Source organism: Metopolophium dirhodum, chromosome 5 (assembly GCF_019925205.1).
Source record: "Metopolophium dirhodum isolate CAU chromosome 5, ASM1992520v1, whole genome shotgun sequence".
Lineage (NCBI taxonomy): Eukaryota > Metazoa > Arthropoda > Insecta > Hemiptera > Aphididae > Metopolophium > Metopolophium dirhodum.
Window position 1 is genome coordinate 24,336,939 of NC_083564.1, and position 17,832 is coordinate 24,354,770.

Here is a 17,832-nt window from a genome sequence, read left to right on the forward strand (position 1 = left end):
TACTTCTACGAATATAATAGCTATTATTTGTTACACAATTATACTAATATAATCGGTATTCGGTGGTGACACACTAATTCCATAGCGATAGCACAAAATGCACAATGGTACAATGTTCAAAATACAATACACGTGAATATTGTAGAAAATGTGTCATGCGTGATTCAATTAGAAAAATATAGTTCGAGTAACAACTAAATGGAAGGGGTACAATCATAGACCTATAAACTAATAGACAGCGCTTAAAGAGAGAGGTCAGGGGTACGATTAGAGTAAAAGAGAAAAGAGAACGTTTGGGAAATATAGTTTTAGTTTCGTACGTCAACGATACCCCCTTTATGTTCTTTCTCTCTTTTCTCTCTTCGTTCTTTCTTCTTTCTTTCTCTTATATGATTCCCGTGCATTGACGACAGGGCGGAGTGAAATGCCCTCACCATATTTAGTTTATAGGCCTATATGGTACTATAATGTGCGTGCACGGCATAGATAATATAATATTTGGTGTAGGGTCTTTGGAAACGCGCGATCCTGCAGTGACTTAACCTCAAAAAATTACATGTAACGCCACTCCGACGTTCCGAAGCTTTCAAGTTTCAGCTTGATATTCGGCGTCGTGCGGCGTACGCTGGTTTTCGAAATAGAATTTTTGGATTTCGTGTTAATTTTTTCCCATCGACCGAATCAGTTGTTACATTCATTGAAGTACGGAATCCATAATTGTCACTCACAAACATGGCCAAGTTCGATTTGACGAGCAAGATGACCAAATACCTGGACCGGCATTTGGTCGCCCCGCTGCTGGAGTTCTTGTGGGCGAAAAAGGTAAGCATTTTTCCGTTTTTTCCCGTCTCCACTCGGCGGCAGACGTAATCCGTTCGATTACGGACACACGATTCATAGTGGAATTGAGTTTTTAGTGAAGTTTAGGTAGTGAAAACCGAATTGTCCCGCGCATTGTGTGTACCTGTCTAACGATGTTGTTAAATTTTTGACTGACCTCAAACCATTTGTTTAGATCTACAACGAGAATGAAATTTTGCAAGCCAAATTAGACATTCTTAATAAGACTAACATGATGGATTATGTTATCGAAATTTACAAACAGTTGAATCCTGAAAAAGAAGTACCCGAGGTATGTACCTACACTGACTACTATTATTGTAGAACTCACAACCTACCTACGATATATTTTATTTTATCGAAACTTTATGATATCAGGAAATGAAAACTAGAAGAGATCAAATTGTATCTCAGCTGAATCAATTTCAAAGTGAAGTTGATGTTGTGATGAATTTCCTTAAAGATGATAAAGTCATGAAAAATATGGAAACTATGCGGGATCCTAAAACACTGTCGACTTATTTGACTAATGAATTCAACGTAAGTGGTATTTCTATTCTATATAACTTATTATTTATGTTATTTTAAATTCCTTTGAACCTTTAATCTGTTGATTTTATTTAAACTCTTACTTTTCGAAGTATACCTACCTAACTATTATTAAATTACTTATGCAGTTAATATGAGGAATACCTATATTAAATGTATTTCTAAAAAATATATTATCTATTATAAGATATGAACTATAACTACCTAAATAGATATCAATGTTGTTGTAATATAATTAGCATAATTTTAAAATCTTAAATCAGTATAGATTGTTTTATATTGGTCAAAAAGGTAAATGGACCTTGGTTATAGAGACAATCCCAAAATCAGAATTTAGGAAAAATGGAGACTACCTTATGTTTTTTAGTACACAGGTCACTAGGGTCGCAACTACCATAATATCACAGAATGCACTTTATTTTTTTTAGTGAGGAAGAGCTTCTCCACATCTCCCAGGGTTTTTTAATTACAATATTGAACACCATGTTTTACTCTGAAGTCTAATTTTAAGTCATTAAGCTAAAGCATTTTTTGTTTAGTGTGCTTATAAGAACAAAAAATATTATGGAACTCTGTTGATAATAATCATGGTATAGAACTATATAGTATATCACTCTCATGGTATTTGCAAAAACCTGAAATTACCATTGAAATGTACTAAACAAAATTGTTTAATATTTTACAAATTGTTATTTAATATCTAATTATTAAATTATCTACTTTATTGTTTATTTAGTTTAAAGTAGAAATGATGGAAAGTATGTACAAATTTGCCAAGTACCATTACGATTGTGGAAATTACGCTGGTACAACAAGTCATTTGTACTTTTATTTATTAGTTATGTCGCCTACTGATAAGGTAAATTCATCAATGAGTAAAATTCTTATTGAATTTATCGTACTATATTTATAATCTTTGAATTATTGTTTAGAACTACTTGAATGTTCTTTGGGGAAAATTAGCATCTGAAATTCTTATTCAAAATTGGGAAACTGCTCTTGAAGATTTAAACAAACTGCGAGAGTACATTGATTCCAATACTAATGGTTCTCCATTGCATTTGCTACAACAACGAACTTGGTTAATTCATTGGAGTCTATTTGTGTTTTTCAATCATGTCAAGGGACGTGACCTTATTATTGACATGTTTCTGTACAGGCCAAAGTAATATATTGTGAATACTAGTAACAATATTATATTATATTATATATTTACAAATTAGTTTGTTATCAGCTATTTAAATGCTATTCAAACCATGTGTCCACACATTCTTCGCTACTTGGCCACTGCAGTAATCATCAATCGTTCCAGAAGAGCAGCTATGAAGGATCTTGTTAAGGTTATTCAACAGGTGAGTTTAACAACATTTCATAACTTTAAACATTTAAATTAATTGTTTATTAATATAAAGTATAAACTTTAAAAATGTATTAATACTAAAACTGTATTTAGGAATCATATACCTACCGTGACCCTATAACTGAACTTCTAGAAAATCTCTACGTTAACTTTGATTTTGAAGGAGCTAGAGACAAATTACACGAATGCCAAATTGTTCTTTTTAATGACTTCTTTTTGACTGCGTGCCTTGATGATTTTGTAGAAAATGCTCGTTTGATGATTTTTGAAACATTTTGTCGTATTCATCAGTGCATTAGTATTGGGTATGTATATATTGTAATTATAATTTCATAACATTAAAATAATTTTTTTTATTATATAGCATGTTAGCTGAGAAGCTTAATATGAACCCAGAGGAGGCTGAATGCTGGATTGTAAACCTCATCAGGAATGCCAGGTTAGATGCAAAGATTGACTCAAAACTTGGACATGTTGTTATGGGGACACAACCATTATCTCCCTATCAACAGCTTTTAGAGAAAATAGATACATTATCAGTAAGATCAGAAGCACTACAACAACTCATCGAAAGAAAAGTCAAAGCTAAAACTCAAGAAGTAAGTTAAATATTTTTAATTTTCCTTAATTAGGTTTTTTCATAAAATTATATATATTTTGCAGCAAGATCCACTTTGGTACAATCCTTGAAAAGCTGTTAATAATGGTAAGTTCTCAACAAGTGTTATTATTCAATAAAACAATAATAATATTATTTATGAAATGTTATTTTATTTATTTCTTTTTAGTTATTAAAATAACTTTCAATTCATTTGCTGAATTTTTTTGAAAACCTGAAACCCCTCGAAATCCATTTAAAATTAATTAACAGTAATAAGATAATATTATCATTTAAGATCAGGTGTGGATGCTCCCAAGTAGTTGTGTAAATCTTGAATATTTGAAGATACCAATTTTACTTTTACTGTGTCTTTTTTTAAACGTTTGTGAGCTTCATACCGATGACATCCACCAAATGAATAAAAGTAATTACCACCCTCTCTTCCTACTATCCATAGCACGTCTATTGGTGGTACTGAATCTGTGAGATCTGGATCCTAAATCAAAAACTTTTTATTATATTATCTGTAAAATAAGTTTGTACATTTAAATTTAAGAAAAAGCATATTTTATTTATGCAAATAAACAATTTTTTATATTTTATTCAGTAAAATGTGTATATTGTTTCCTTTAAAATAAGTAGAACATAAAACTTCCAATATTTTTTGTTTTGATTGTTACTGTTTATTTGATGTATAATTTTTTTGATTTTTTTTTTTTTGTACTTTTACATCATTAAATATTGTAATACACTTACTGACAAAGTATCCATTAAACTCTTAACCTTTCCTTCATCTACTTGTGGTGGAATTGGTCGTATGATTTCATTAAGAGGCATTTCATGTATTTGTTCAATACCAGCCGAGTGGACACTTGTACACCTTTTGTTCATAACTAAAACAGTTAAGTTATTTGTGATGCCCCAAATACATAAGACTTGTTTTTTTAGCTAGACATTCTCAGCGCCTATCCTGGCTTGGAACAATACTAGCTCAAAAAAATAGAACGCAATCCTATTAAACTAGCCTGCCTTGATATGTTAGCTTACTAGCATATTCAATAGCTTAAAAACAAAGCTACAATTACTAGCTTACTAGCATTACCTTAATATCCAAGCTTGAAAAACTAGCCTCGTGCATTCTGTGCGTAAGACACATTTTGTGTCAGAGAGAAAGTAAGTATACCTTTTTTCTCAAAAATTGTAATCGGCAGAATTTTTCAAACTTATTAAATTTAATTGTGTTAAAATGACTTTAATATTGATATTATGATTATTATGCTTGCATTCAAGACAATTGTTGGAACAATTGCATGTTTGAAAGTATAACTTTTAATTTAATGCCGGTATTGATGTCATTATAAGTTATTACTTTGTATGTTTATAATTGGTAGTAGATGTGTATCCCAAGAGTTGCGAGATTACTATATCTTTTATCGCATACTTTGATAACTGACTATTATACTGTAATAATCTGGTAGACTGCTGATTATAATAATTGTAATATTGCATAGTATCTTTAACTTTCCTTACCTAAATTTTTTCCGGATACTAAAAATCTTTTAAATTGATTCATAACATTTGGACCGTGGATAACAAATAAAATACTACACTATACTTTTTAAAAAGTGGTCAAGTTATTACTTATTATGTAACTAATTTACACTCAGCTTTCATGAATCATGTCGAATTATTGCCACTTCCAAGTTCCAATAACCAATGCCCATTGAGTATTTTTATCAAATATTAATTCCCACTCTCTTGGGTTTGGTTTTACGTCTAGTTATAGTTAGAGAATACCTATAGGCTATAACAACTATAAAAATTAACTTCGAGAGCGAACGTCTTACACTGTACAGTTACTGTGTTATCTGTTAAGTTAATAAACTAATGTACATTATTTTTATTATCACTTAATTGTACTGTAGACTAGTGGAACTAGTGTAGTCATTGACGGAATATGTAGTCTTTGGTACTAGTTGTAGAGGTTCCCGGCCAGTGTTGTACCAATATAGAATTATAATTATAGGCGCAAAAGTGTTAGGGGGGGGGTAGCCCCTAAAACCCCCCTATTTGCTACTATGATTATAAACATGATACCACAGAATAGATGAACAACGTTTAATATAAAAACAAAAAAAGCACCATTAAAAGTTTAAAACGAACCAAAAATTTTAGTCTGAAACAATGGCTCACATAAAGATTGCGGGTACAATAAAAAACGACGAGAGGTTTACTAATCTATTGTTCTGTGCTACAACTAATCGAGCGAGAGAGAGCTGACTGCTGAGCTGTTCGCCGTTTGTTACTAACACAAACCATTACAAGGCAAAAGAAAAATCGCTGGAATCGATGAATACATAAAAAGTAATTATGGTGATTTTCTGGACATATATTAATATGTTATATAATAAACTAGCTGTATAATCTGGCGTGCGACCCGGGGACAAGTAAAACCCATATGGACGCTCCAGTGTTTGGCAAGTTCCTTATAAAAAGTAATTTGTTCCGTTCCTAGTTCTTTTTTTAAAAAAACGAATACGTTCCGTTCCTTGGTCCTTAAAAAAAAAAATTCGTTCCTCTGGAAAACGAACGAGTTCCTTTTATAGTTCCAAATAAAATAAAAATTCTTATTTAATCATTAAAGTTTTTTTTTATAAGCATACTTCTTTAATTTTTGATTCTAATATATACAGGTAGGTACATATTTTATAATTCTATTTTGACATTTTCTTCAAAATTAAATTGTTGGCCAACGTATGTCGATTGTCTTAACGTAGATACTCGATAACGATCACTAATTAGCAATATACATTATACGCATTAAAAAATATACCTTAATTTCAATTATTTACATACTTATTTGTGTAAATTATTGGAACTAGAAAGGAACGAACGATTTTGTTATTTTTCCTTGTAAAAAAGAACTAGTTCATTTTCTCGTTCTTTTTTTTATAAAAAGGAATTCGTTCATCGTGCCGTTCTTTAAAAAAGGAATTTGTTCCAGGAATCCGTTCCTTCCAAACACTGGGACGCTCCATATGCGGCTGATAGTGATACCTAACTATTATACTATAAGAAGCTTGTATTTCTTATGTACCTATAGCCAGGAGTTAAAGTGGGCACCCCTACACAGCCCCCCTACCTCAGACGGCGGTTAAAAAACGTCCCCTTTTTTACAAATTAGGATTAACATTATTCAGGGTTAAAAGTGGGATGAGTATGCTTACACGATCACTGTTTACACATTGCATATAGGTACATTAGATATTTGTATATTATACATAAAATTATATATGGAACGTTCAAAACTATAAGGAGACAGTTACTGTAGTCCCCCCTGGAATTTTTTCCCACTACAAGCCTTGCCTAATAGTGACCAATTGCAACCAGACAATAGAAACAAAATTCGCCGAGTATATAGGTATCTAATACTGTATCTATTGACTATTATATTAATCAATACCTATAATATATCTATCTGCCGTGTCTGTTTTGCTTCTGTTGAAAATTTAAATATTCACGATTGTTTTTTGTTAAAATCCGTCTAGTATTTTTTTAGTATACCTATAATATAGGCCTCGGCGATACACAGTGCCTCTAACCTATGACCTATGTAATATTGTTCTGTGGTAATATGTACAATAGCTAGGTCTCGGATTTAAATGCCTTTAAAAATATCGAAAAATCCCCCGAATTAACTCTGAATTTCTTCGGAAATCAAGATTTAAGTTCTAATTAAAAAACAGATTGCCTACCCTGGTTTTTTAGTACAAGTACAATATGTATATTTATATATTATATTTTTTCAATATTTCTAAAAATAGGTCTAAAAATGACCTAAAAAAATAAACACTTGAAACACATTTATATCTTGGAAATCATGGTGTTACTGTCGAGCATTCCTGAAAAACTATTATCTATTTTTCCTTGATGGTGAGTGGTGACTGGTGGGGCATTTAGATTTTAGGTACACTAAATTCTGGACCGAATAACGAACTGATTTGAGTTCGGCTCATTTGGATAGTTTATTTATTTTTTCTTCCACGGGCTTTTGGAAAAGTACCTCAATCGCTATCTGTCTGCAGCTGCTGCTGCATCTCTGACCAACTTTACTTACATGACTGATACCCATAGATAATAAATCTATTATTATTAATCTCTTATTATCTATGGAGTCAACCGATATAGGTGATACTACATAATAATAATATTATGTTTTATAGCAGCTACCGAGTACCGACCACCGACACACCCGCCAACATAGATAATAAATAATAATATCAATAATACATATTATTTTGTTTATGATGTTTATTATTTATGTTTACGTACATTGTAGTTTGTTCACACTGCTGTCTGCTGTAGTACTGCGGCGGCGCCTAGCGAACGACCGAAAATAATACCAATACATATTATGTAGTTATATCCGTCAACTGTCAAGAATCACTGTGATTAGTGATTACACCCAAAAATTCTTGATTACCCGAGAGGCCCAAACACCGAGTACTCGACAGTGTCAAGCTCGGTCTACGACTATTGTCCTCAGATTTGAACAGTTTGAACTTTTTACCGTATTCTTTTAATATACACTACCCATATTGTAGCAGGCAGCTGCCCTCAGTCGGCAATTTGTTCCGGCGAAAGCTATTTTTTTTACCTACATCCTCTTTAGATTATTGTTGTTGCACTCACCTATTTGATCTTTTGATCCGACAACGACGATACTATTACAGAATATAACAACAATTATTATTATATTTTTTTATTTATTTATTTTATTACTCTCGGCGGATGCGCGCGCGCCCGACATCGTTTCGTGTTCTTGCGTTTGAGTGTGCGTACATTATACCTGTCTGATATTATAGTTAATGTGCGGTGGGTGGTCAGTGGTCACCGTCACGTCGTCGTCGTCTTGATGCGCTCGTCGTTTTAATCACTTCCGACATTGCGTCCGGCGAGTATAATATTGACTATTGAGTTACCGCTGCGCAGTTGTCCGTGTGCGGGACATTAGCGGACATGTCCTCCTCCGAAGGACGACCGGAGCTGGTCTCCGGCCAACGATGGGAGGCGCGCGCCAGGGTCGATTTCCCGTTGCACTATCTGATATGGTTGCGTGAACACAAACTGCTGGAGGAGAAGCTGGATGCAACTGGTTCCGGTCAACAGCCCGCCGTCAAGGTAAATTGTGTGTTGACGTTGTTAAAGCGCACCGGTGTTCTTCGCATAACTCCTTACAAAAAAAAAAATAAGTTTTGAATTGACCGATTTGACCAAAAAGTATAACTTTCATTTTAATATTTATCTCATACATATAATGACATAAGTACCTTGAAGTACATTTATCTAATATTCCAACCACAGTTGGCCTAGATCAATACCTACCGTAGAGATCAATAACGTGACTAGGTATTGATTAGGCAGTCTCAACTATATTTTCCCATCTTTTTTCATAAATATATATTTTGTTCATTTAAGGTTTTTATAAATTTTTTCACTACACTGGAAGAATTCAAAATCTTAATATCATAATTTTTATTTATTTTTTCTTTTTAATCGAGGTTCTTTACATTTTTATTACATTCGTCATAATTGCTTAGTAATTCATTACTCTAATTATAAACTGTGAGTAACTACCTAAATGTTTCTTGTTTTCAATAAAGTTTAATTAAAACAAAAAGTATAAATGAGTTCAACGGTTGGTCTTGGTACTTTCTAAGAACTTTGGTTTGAAATTTGCTTAGTTAAATAGTAATTTTTTTGTGTAAAATACATGTTTGGAAAAAAGATTATTTGGTGTAACTATACTTTATAGACTTTGTATTACCAATAATTACAATTTCACAACCATTTATATAACCCAAGTACCTATTAGGTATATTTAGGCATTACATTTAATGAATTTTAATGTACTACTATTTTTCTTACTGAAACATTAATTTTATAATAACTAAAAATTTGCTTTTCTGTATTCTTAATTGATGACATATGTAGTAACAATAGGCATTGTACTAACAGGAATTTATGATAGCCACACATCTTTAACCCATCCAACAGAAAAAAAAGTAGCCCACGTTGGCCATTTATTTCCCTCATTATGGTATATGTAAAAGGTATGCGAGGTAAAAATTATGTACTTGTATCATTCAATTATAATATGATAAAGTATTATGGGATCTGTTAATGTGTGCAGTGCCCTGATTTAACAGTTATCGCCTGTCTAAAGAATAATGTAGATGCTGCTAACTGTATGTGTACTACACTGTTACAGTACAAGTAACCACTCGCATTGATTAACATTTTTCATTCAAACAACATTGAACATTCGTATTTTATTTTAATTTTAAATTCAATATTTTTAAAATTATTCATCTATATGAGCCTTTTTTATTAAATTGTCAGATGCAATGAAAGCTTAATTTGCTGCACCTGTGCAATGACCTATGTTAGTACCTACTATAGATACAATTTTATTTGATGCTTTAAAGAATTAAATTATATTTTTGTGGTACAACTGTACAAGTATGAAGTAATGTCAATGAAAGTGATTTATTACATGTTAATATATTAATAAATAAATATATACGTTTACACTGTAAACTTTACAGGAACACTCATTTATGTGTTAATTTAATTATAATTTGTTAAAAAATATTATTTTAAAAATGTTTTTGAAAATCAGTAAGTAAGATAATATTTATGTTAAATTATGTATACCTACAAGTAAACAATATCTAATACAATTAAATTAATTAAATTATTACATAGCAATGGCTTCTTAAAAGCATAAATCAATAGACATGTATGTTATTAAAAAAAAAAAAAAATAGAATGTTCAATATGTTACAATACCTATATACACATAATCTTCTTAACTTTTGAGAATACTTGTCACAAAGTTTATTTTACTTGTCTTTCAATCATTAACATAGTTAATTTAGTAGTTTCAGAATAATAATTATACTTTAGATACTTTACTACATTACTGTATGAGATTATTGACCTATAATTTAAAACTTTTGTTCATAGACGACAAACCAGATTTATATTACTGTTATTATAGAAATAGATACTTGTCTTAAATGTAAAATAATAAAGTCAAACATAATATTTTGTATATTAGATATTTGCAGATCATTTGTCCATTTAACAATAATATTATAATACCTGAATCGTGGATAGACTGTTTTCGGTGTAGTAGCTAGTAGGACATTTTCCAACCAATTTTTTTTTTAAAGTTCACTATTTAATAATATTATTTATATTATTATTATAATATTTTAAAATATTTTCATAAATATAATAAATTATAAATGTATATTTTTGATCAACTGAACTACTTGAATCAAATTCAAAAGCAATTATTAAATTGTTAAATATCCAAACTGGTAAACTTTTAACAAAAAAAAAAAATTTGAACAAAGGCTAAAAAATATGTGTTTAGAAATAACAAAAAAATCGATAATCAAAGGTTTTTTCAAATTGTATCATTTTTATGTCGGAATTTTCAGCCATTTTTATTAATTATTAATTATATTAACATAGTTATTGACTCTCAACATGGTTTCCGTCCTGGCAAGTCAACCATCACCAGTAGCATTTCTTTCACCACCTACATACTAAACAGTTTTGAAGCAAATAGTCAAGTTGACACAATCTTTACTGACTTCAAGAAAGCGTTTGACTCAGTAGACCATGGACTTCTCATTGCCACACTTGACTCGCTCGGTATCGGCCAACCACTCATCTCCTGGTTCGCATCCTACTTAACATCTCGTAGACAATTTGTTAAACTAAAAGGAGCCGTTTCAGAGTTGTCAGTAATTTCCTCTGGTGTTCCACAGGGAGGTCATCTGAGTCCTCTTCTTTTTATAATATTTGTAAACTCCATAGATAAGTGTTTCTCTTTTGCCAAGGTTCTCCTATTTGCGGACGACATAAAAATTTTTTGTAAAATTGACTCACCCGCTGACTGCCTTTTATTACAAGCCGAATTGGATGATTTCTTCGTTTGGACGCGTCGCCTAAACCTGCCCCTCAACTTGGACAAATGTCACGCTATGACTTTCTCTAGGAATCGCAGCCCCTTACTACACTCATACCACCTTGGCAGCTCCCCCCTCTCTCGCGTCCATCTTATCAAAGACTTAGGCTTCTTTCTATCGCCCACACTCCTTCAAACACCACTTAAATGTCACTGTTGGAAAGAGCTTGAAGATCCTCGGATTCATCAAACGAAACACATCCCTCTTTACCTCCGCCACCTGTCTCCGTACCCTCTACTTCAGCCTTGTCCGTTCCATCCTCGAGTATGGATCGGTAGTTTGGTTTCCTTATCTGGCCTGTGATCAATTGCGTCTGGAACGAGTACAAAATCGTTTCCTGTCTTTTGCTGCCTTTTTATTAAATATTGAGCACACAGCTCATGATTATAACGTTATACGCTCCACTCTCAATATCCCAACTCTGACATCTCGCCGTAAACACGCAGATCTCATGTTCATCTCGTCTCTCCTCAACGGTACCATCGACTCCCCCGACCTACTAGCCACTGTTTCATTTCGCGTTCCCTCCTACTCTACTAGACACCATTCTCTTTTCTCCATCCCTACCCATCTCACCTCGTATGGTCACAACCAGCCTCTCCACAGAATGTTACACCTATTAAACCAACTTTAGTCCTACCACTTTACTTTTTACCTTTTATCTATATATAATTGTCAATTTATTTTCTACTTATGTAATTTACCTACTTCGCTTATTTTTGTTAACCAAATGCTCTTCGGGGCGTATAATTATCAAATCAAATTATCAAATTATATTCTATTTTATACTTATTTTTTTAAAATTTTTATTGTTTTAAGTAGTTCAGATGATCAAACATATACATTTACCTATAATCTATTATATTTATATGTTTATGAAAATAAGAAAATGTTTATATATTTTATATTTTATTTAAAAAAAATAATTTCATAATAAATAATAAACAATATTGTATTAAAATATTTAATATTTTTAGTCAATGATAAACTTTAAAAAAAAATGAGGTGAACATGACCATAATACCTATGTCATTATTTTGAACATTAAACTAAGATGATAACAATTGGTTAGATTTTTCCTCAATTTTTTGACAATAATTACCGATGTATAACAAGAAAAAAAATGTTTGACACTTTACATCAGTGCTGGTATAGCAGTAGTTTGTGCTATGGTACACACTGTACAGTAGTAAATGAAGATGAACCGTCCAACAAAAAAAAAAAAAAAATGTTAAATTTGTATAAAAATTTGAATTGTAATAATTTATACACGTAGATAGTTAGCAATTTAAAAATTATTTATTAAAAAAGAAAAATATTTGTGGCTTTTGACTTTGACAGATATTCGTTCTTATAATTAAACAACTTTGTGGAGCACAAATTTGTTGTGTACCAGACCTATTTTTAGTGCTCTTTGTCAGTAACTGGGTAAAATACTAGGGGGAAAGGAATAATTTACTAACCAAAATCAAAACCCTGAGCCTCCCCCCCCCCCTACTGTTAAAATATATTTTTATTCTATGTATTCCAAAGTGTTTGTTTTTACAGAAGTCACCCAAAAATGAAAGCAATGGCAAGTGCCCTCCTCCTTGCTCCCCCTGCAATTACGCCACAAGCCATACCCTATAAGGATATTAGTCACACCATAAATCCATTTTTATTTTACCATTCTACCATTCTAAAGATCTTAAAACAATTATTTTTGGTATGTATATATAAAAAAAAAATTTTTCATTGACATCCTATGTATCATATAATTTGCTGTGCACCATCTTACGCAAATCACATGAGCTACTTTAACATACCATTGCTTTAAATTTATTGTATGGGTAAATTAATTTAACTTGTGTATTGTTTATATGTTTCTGTTTTAGAATCAACTAGATAAACTAGATCCCAGAGGTCGTACTCCTTTGATGTTAGCTATTACATTAGGTGACATAGAATCAACCAGATTATTAATAACCAGAGGAGCTAATGTTAATGTAAAGAATGACGAAGGATGGACTGGTAAAAAAAAAAAAAAAATTGGTTTGATAATGTTCTTAATCATTAATATAATTTGTATAGCTTTACAAGAAGCAATTGCTACAGGCGATCCAGAAATGGTCAAGCTTGTTATGGAACACAGAGATTATCAACGTCATTCAGATCGAGCCACTGACGTTTCAAAACTGTTAAAGCTACTTGAAGAATCGCCTGATTTTTATGTAGAAATGAAATGGGAATTTATTAGTTGGGGTAGGTTTTTTGAATCAAGAATTGTTAATATGAGTCAAATTTATTACATTGTTTGGTTTTTAGTTCCATTAGTATCAAGAATGTGTCCAAGTGATACATACAAAATATTTAAACAGGGATCTAATGTGCGAATCGATACCACATTATTGGGTTTTGACCAGGGTAATTGGGAACGTGGAAATTTGAGTTACATATTTTTGGGTCAAAGTAAGTGAAGTTGATTATTTATATTTATTTGCATGGCTTATGTCAATTATGTTGTGATATTACAGCTGCAACACTTTACAAATCAGAACGAACGTTCATATTTCAACTTAACGAAGGTTAAATCTTTCATAATAACAAAATATAAGTTATCTAGAATCAATTTTCATTGCCTAATATATAGTTTTCCAATCTACAATTGTTTTAATTTTTAATATTATAAACGTATAATATTTGTTTGTAGGTTTGAGGTATGCTCTCTAAGAAATTTTTATTATATTTTGCATTTAATACCCTGGGTTGCTATATTTTTTAATGTATAAGATTTTAAAATTTTATATGTTGTGAAATTTTATAATTTTGAAAGTAGTAATGAGCATTAAAATGAGTGAAGCATTAAAAATATTATTATAATTTTAATGATTTGTCATTCATTATAAATTCATGTTTACCATTATTTAGTTGAAAAATATACACATATATTACTTAAATTTGAACCTTAGAAGCACAGGTTTTCTGAAAGATTGTATATTATACTAAAAAAACTCAGTACCTATAAGTTATTAATTATAGTACTATTACCTTATTATGATTATATTATTAGAAATTAACCTTGTATTCTATAAAATAGATTGTTATTAACTATGGTTTATTTTGTAAAGTTATTAAAACTATTTGAACTTAATAAAATGCTTAATATTTTGTTTTATTAGGTAAATCAGCTACATTTTTAGAAGTAGATCATGAAGCACACAGGGTATATGTAGAAGAAATACAAATGATACCTTTAGATCAAGGTATTGAAGTGATGCGTCCATCAGATGATACTATAGCCAGCAGATTGTCTGCTCCTATTGTTAGTTTTGATATAGATACTAAAAAAATTAGTTTTGAAAGGTATTGTATGAATATTTTATGAGAAATTTACAAAAATATTAATGTTTTATTTGTATTATAGGAATAAAAGTGGTATTTGGGGTTGGCGGCAAGATAAATCAGAAATAATTAGTGATTATAATTGTAAAGTATTTAATGCAAGTAATGTGGAATTTGTTACCAAATCGAGAACAGAACATATGAATGAAACTGAAAAGGCAAAATTAAATAATACAAAAAATCCCATCCAGTCAATTTTAGGCTCAAGTGAAGAAACATGTGTAAGTTAATAATAATTTTAAGTTTTTAATTAAGTATTTTGTGTTTAAAATATTGCCTCTTAGCCAGTTAAATCAGAACTTGAAGTTACTATGGCTGAATATTTTGATGAATTGGTTGATATCAAAGGTAGATATATACGGAAGCCAATTGAGCAAACTACAAAAGTCACAAAAATCAAGGTAAGTTTAAACATTATGTCTAGTATAAAATTTGAATCATTGATATCATGAATTAAAATATTTTCAGGCTAATTTGTGGCTTAGTGAAGATTATCCACTTAGTTTGAAAGAACAGATTATGCCAATTGTTGATTTAATGGCAATTACTAGTTCTCATTTTGCCAAACTAAAGGATTTCATTGAAATGCAGCTACCTTCAGGATTTCCAGTTAAAATTGGTATTTAATCTGTCAACTACCTATAAGTTAAATAATAAATACTTAAATGGTTATTATTTTATAGAAATACCACTATACCATATTTCCAATGCCCAAATCACATTTGGTAACTTATTTGGGACAGATAAAGCTATAGAAGGTGTTCAAACATTAGAAAACAATGGAAAAATATTCTGTGTAGTTGAAGATTCTGTATTTTTTCCTCCCAGAAGTTATGTAGTCCTGGGTAAAATAAAATTTTTAATACAATTTAAAATTTTATTAATTTTATTTATTGTATTAATTAAATTGTTATTTGTTAAAGGTGCTGAACAAAGACGTCAAATTGGTATGGACAATGATGAAGAACTACTTCAATTTGCTGTTCGACAGAGTCTTTTAGAAACTGGAGCTGAAGAAGATCAAGTAAGTAATTATGCAATATTTTTTATATTTTAACAATATTAATTTAAAAATTATTAATATTTTTTTAAAAAGGTTGATATTTGGGAAGCTTTACAAGTTCAACGACCAAATACTCCCAATGACCTCTATTTTGACCCAGCTGATGAAGAATTACAAAGGTAAAAATATGTCCAAACATTTTATCATAAATATTTTTCAATATAAGTGTATTTAAACAGGTTACCATTTAAAAAGAGAGGACAATAAAACGCTTGATTCCTCTAATTTGAACCTTAAAATAAATCTCCCTTGGACCAAGTTGTTTAATATTTTAAAAATATTGGTTATTAACTTATTATCCAACTAATATATTTAGTGTCAAATTATACCTTTGCTTGGCTTGTATGAACATTTAGTTAATTTCCTTGTAGAGCAATCCATGCAAGTTTGACCGAGTGTACATTTGTGCCTGCGGTTTCACAATCAGAAGCACCAGATTTAGTTGAAAATGCAGCGGCTGATGATGCAGATGCTGATCTTAAAGCAGTATTGAGGTTGTCTATTGAAGAAAAAAGGCAGGCTGAACTACAGGCACGTATGGAAGAAGAAATGTTAGAAAAAATATTACAACTATCTCTGACCGAAAAATAATTTATTTTTATTTATTATTATTTGTTTTATTATTGTTTTACTTTCTGTGTCCCATTAAAAATTTACAAAATAATTAAAATAAAAACTAAATAATTATTGTAAGATGGTGAGTTAACAATTATAAAGAGTTTAAATTTTGATATATTTTTATACTATGAAAATATTTTTGATTTAAATATGTGCAATATATATTGCCTGTAATTTTATGTATTGCAAATTCCCTATGTATTTCAATTTCACCTCTCCGATTATCACCTAATTTTATTTTATTACAGTTTATTGGTTATGTCTTATTTATAAGAAATATTTCTGTATCTAGAATATAATTTATACCATATGAGAGTAATCGTAAGCGATGACCGATTGGTGTCTGGTTTGGTCTTACCACACTCCTAGATTAAATCAACTTTCATTGTTAGCTTTCGTTTCCGACGATTGGCTGCTTTAAAAATTACTTTACCGTGTTAATCTTAGCTAAATGCAAACTAGGGGTTGTTGAAATAATAAAGTGACGGTCCTAAGAGCATGTCACTTGGCACATGTTAGCCACACCCTCATTACTGCTGCCGTACGCAGAAGCCCGCCACATGAGGTTACTCTTATGTAAGACAGAGTATATATTATATATATATATAAAAATATAAAACATTTCCAGTTAATTATTTTGGTCGTTAGATAAAATATAGCCTCGTTGGAATTCCTTTTTTTAAATATTTAACTAAATTTTATTAATAGTAAAATATTATGTAAATTATAACAAATAATTTTCCCTATATTTTAATATTTTTTTAACAATAATTTATTATTTATTTGTAAATTACACCCAAATGTATTATTCACTTATTTTATTATTTTTGTGTATCAATTTTACAGCAAAAGACTTAAAATGTTTAAACCTAAAATACCTATTAGTATAATATTGGCATGCTTATTATAATATTTCTCCTAAGCTTTTAAAAAAAAAAAATTATTTATAAAATATTTATATTTTTATCATTTTTAATCTAAAATATGTGTATGATTGATTAGTTTTAATTACTATATATTATGTATAATATATATATTTTTTTGTTAAACTCTTTTGCAATTCTATTAATTACTTGTATACTCATTATCCACTATCCAGTCCTATTTGTATTGGGTTTTTTAAATGTATTCAATTATTTAATAATATAAATTATGTTTATTTATTATTATTAAATATTTATTTAACCATTTTCCATTAACAAAAAAAAAAAAAAAATTAGAAAGGAATATTAATTGTAGCTAGTCAGAAGTTAATTAATTATTATATTTTGTGTTGTTAAATATATTATTAAATCATATACCTACATACCTAATATTATATTACATGTCTTTAATTTTGTAATTTATTAGGTATTGTATCTGTTGATACTTAATA

The 17,832-nt window shown here is 30.2% G+C and overlaps 3 protein-coding genes across 6 annotated transcripts; 2 read left to right on the forward strand and 1 right to left on the reverse strand.

Moving 5' to 3' along the window:
• The first annotated feature begins 502 nt into the window (after positions 1 to 502).
• Positions 503 to 4,180, forward strand: LOC132945743 (eukaryotic translation initiation factor 3 subunit E-like). 2 transcript variants are annotated; one of them, XM_061015497.1, is made up of 10 exons: positions 503 to 822; positions 1,016 to 1,132; positions 1,219 to 1,380; positions 2,126 to 2,248; positions 2,322 to 2,554; positions 2,624 to 2,741; positions 2,843 to 3,054; positions 3,114 to 3,348; positions 3,413 to 3,455; positions 3,538 to 4,180. In XM_061015497.1, the coding sequence occupies exons 1-9, from the start codon at positions 733 to 735 to the stop codon at positions 3,437 to 3,439; spliced, it is 1,317 nt and encodes a 438-aa protein (XP_060871480.1). In that variant the 5' UTR covers positions 503 to 732; the 3' UTR covers positions 3,440 to 3,455; positions 3,538 to 4,180. The 2 variants fall into 2 exon arrangements, with proteins under 2 accessions (XP_060871480.1, XP_060871479.1); XM_061015496.1 differs by having other exon boundaries at positions 504 to 822; positions 3,413 to 3,560.
• On the reverse strand, positions 3,499 to 5,200 carry LOC132945744 (sulfiredoxin). Of its 3 annotated transcripts, none has more exons than XM_061015500.1 (3): positions 4,992 to 5,200; positions 4,107 to 4,243; positions 3,499 to 3,846 (listed from the first exon to the last, which is right to left on the reverse strand). In XM_061015500.1, the coding sequence occupies exons 2-3, from the start codon at positions 4,239 to 4,241 to the stop codon at positions 3,637 to 3,639; spliced, it is 345 nt and encodes a 114-aa protein (XP_060871483.1). In that variant the 5' UTR covers positions 4,242 to 4,243; positions 4,992 to 5,200; the 3' UTR covers positions 3,499 to 3,636. The 3 variants fall into 3 exon arrangements, with proteins under 3 accessions (XP_060871483.1, XP_060871481.1, XP_060871482.1); XM_061015498.1 differs by having other exon boundaries at positions 4,881 to 5,200; XM_061015499.1 differs by lacking the exon at positions 4,992 to 5,200 and adding an exon at positions 4,453 to 4,781.
• A 2,390-nt stretch (positions 5,201 to 7,590) lies between these two features.
• On the forward strand, positions 7,591 to 17,228 carry LOC132945741 (ankyrin repeat domain-containing protein 13D). The gene is made up of 12 exons (XM_061015494.1): positions 7,591 to 8,531; positions 13,270 to 13,405; positions 13,466 to 13,636; positions 13,700 to 13,843; positions 14,554 to 14,737; positions 14,799 to 14,997; positions 15,061 to 15,177; positions 15,245 to 15,395; positions 15,460 to 15,621; positions 15,700 to 15,800; positions 15,873 to 15,958; positions 16,211 to 17,228. Exons 1-12 carry the CDS (start codon positions 8,370 to 8,372, stop codon positions 16,428 to 16,430), a joined length of 1,833 nt encoding a protein of 610 aa, XP_060871477.1. The 5' UTR covers positions 7,591 to 8,369; the 3' UTR covers positions 16,431 to 17,228.
• The last annotated feature ends 604 nt before the right edge of the window (positions 17,229 to 17,832 follow it).

Bases quoted from the DNA above. Each gene is read 5' to 3' on its own strand.
- LOC132945743 (XM_061015497.1), top strand. From the start codon at position 733: ATGGCCAAGTTCGATTTGACGAGCAAGATGACCAAATACCTGGACCGG. The intron at 823-1,015 runs GTAAGCATTTTT...CCATTTGTTTAG, and splicing joins AGTTCTTGTGGGCGAAAAAG to ATCTACAACGAGAATGAAAT. The intron at 3,055-3,113 runs GTATGTATATAT...TTTATTATATAG, and splicing joins CATCAGTGCATTAGTATTGG to CATGTTAGCTGAGAAGCTTA.
- LOC132945744 (XM_061015498.1), bottom strand. From the start codon at position 4,923: ATGAATCAATTTAAAAGATTTTTAGTATCCGGAAAAAATTTAG. The intron at 4,244-4,880 runs GTAAGGAAAGTT...TAACTGTTTTAG, and splicing joins AGTATCCGGAAAAAATTTAG to TTATGAACAAAAGGTGTACA. The intron at 3,847-4,106 runs GTAAGTGTATTA...TTTTTGATTTAG, and splicing joins GTTTAATGGATACTTTGTCA to GATCCAGATCTCACAGATTC.
- LOC132945741 (XM_061015494.1), top strand. From the start codon at position 8,370: ATGTCCTCCTCCGAAGGACGACCGGAGCTGGTCTCCGGCCAACGATGG. The intron at 13,637-13,699 runs GTAGGTTTTTTG...TTTGGTTTTTAG, and splicing joins ATGGGAATTTATTAGTTGGG to TTCCATTAGTATCAAGAATG. The intron at 14,738-14,798 runs GTATTGTATGAA...TTTGTATTATAG, and splicing joins AAAAAAATTAGTTTTGAAAG to GAATAAAAGTGGTATTTGGG.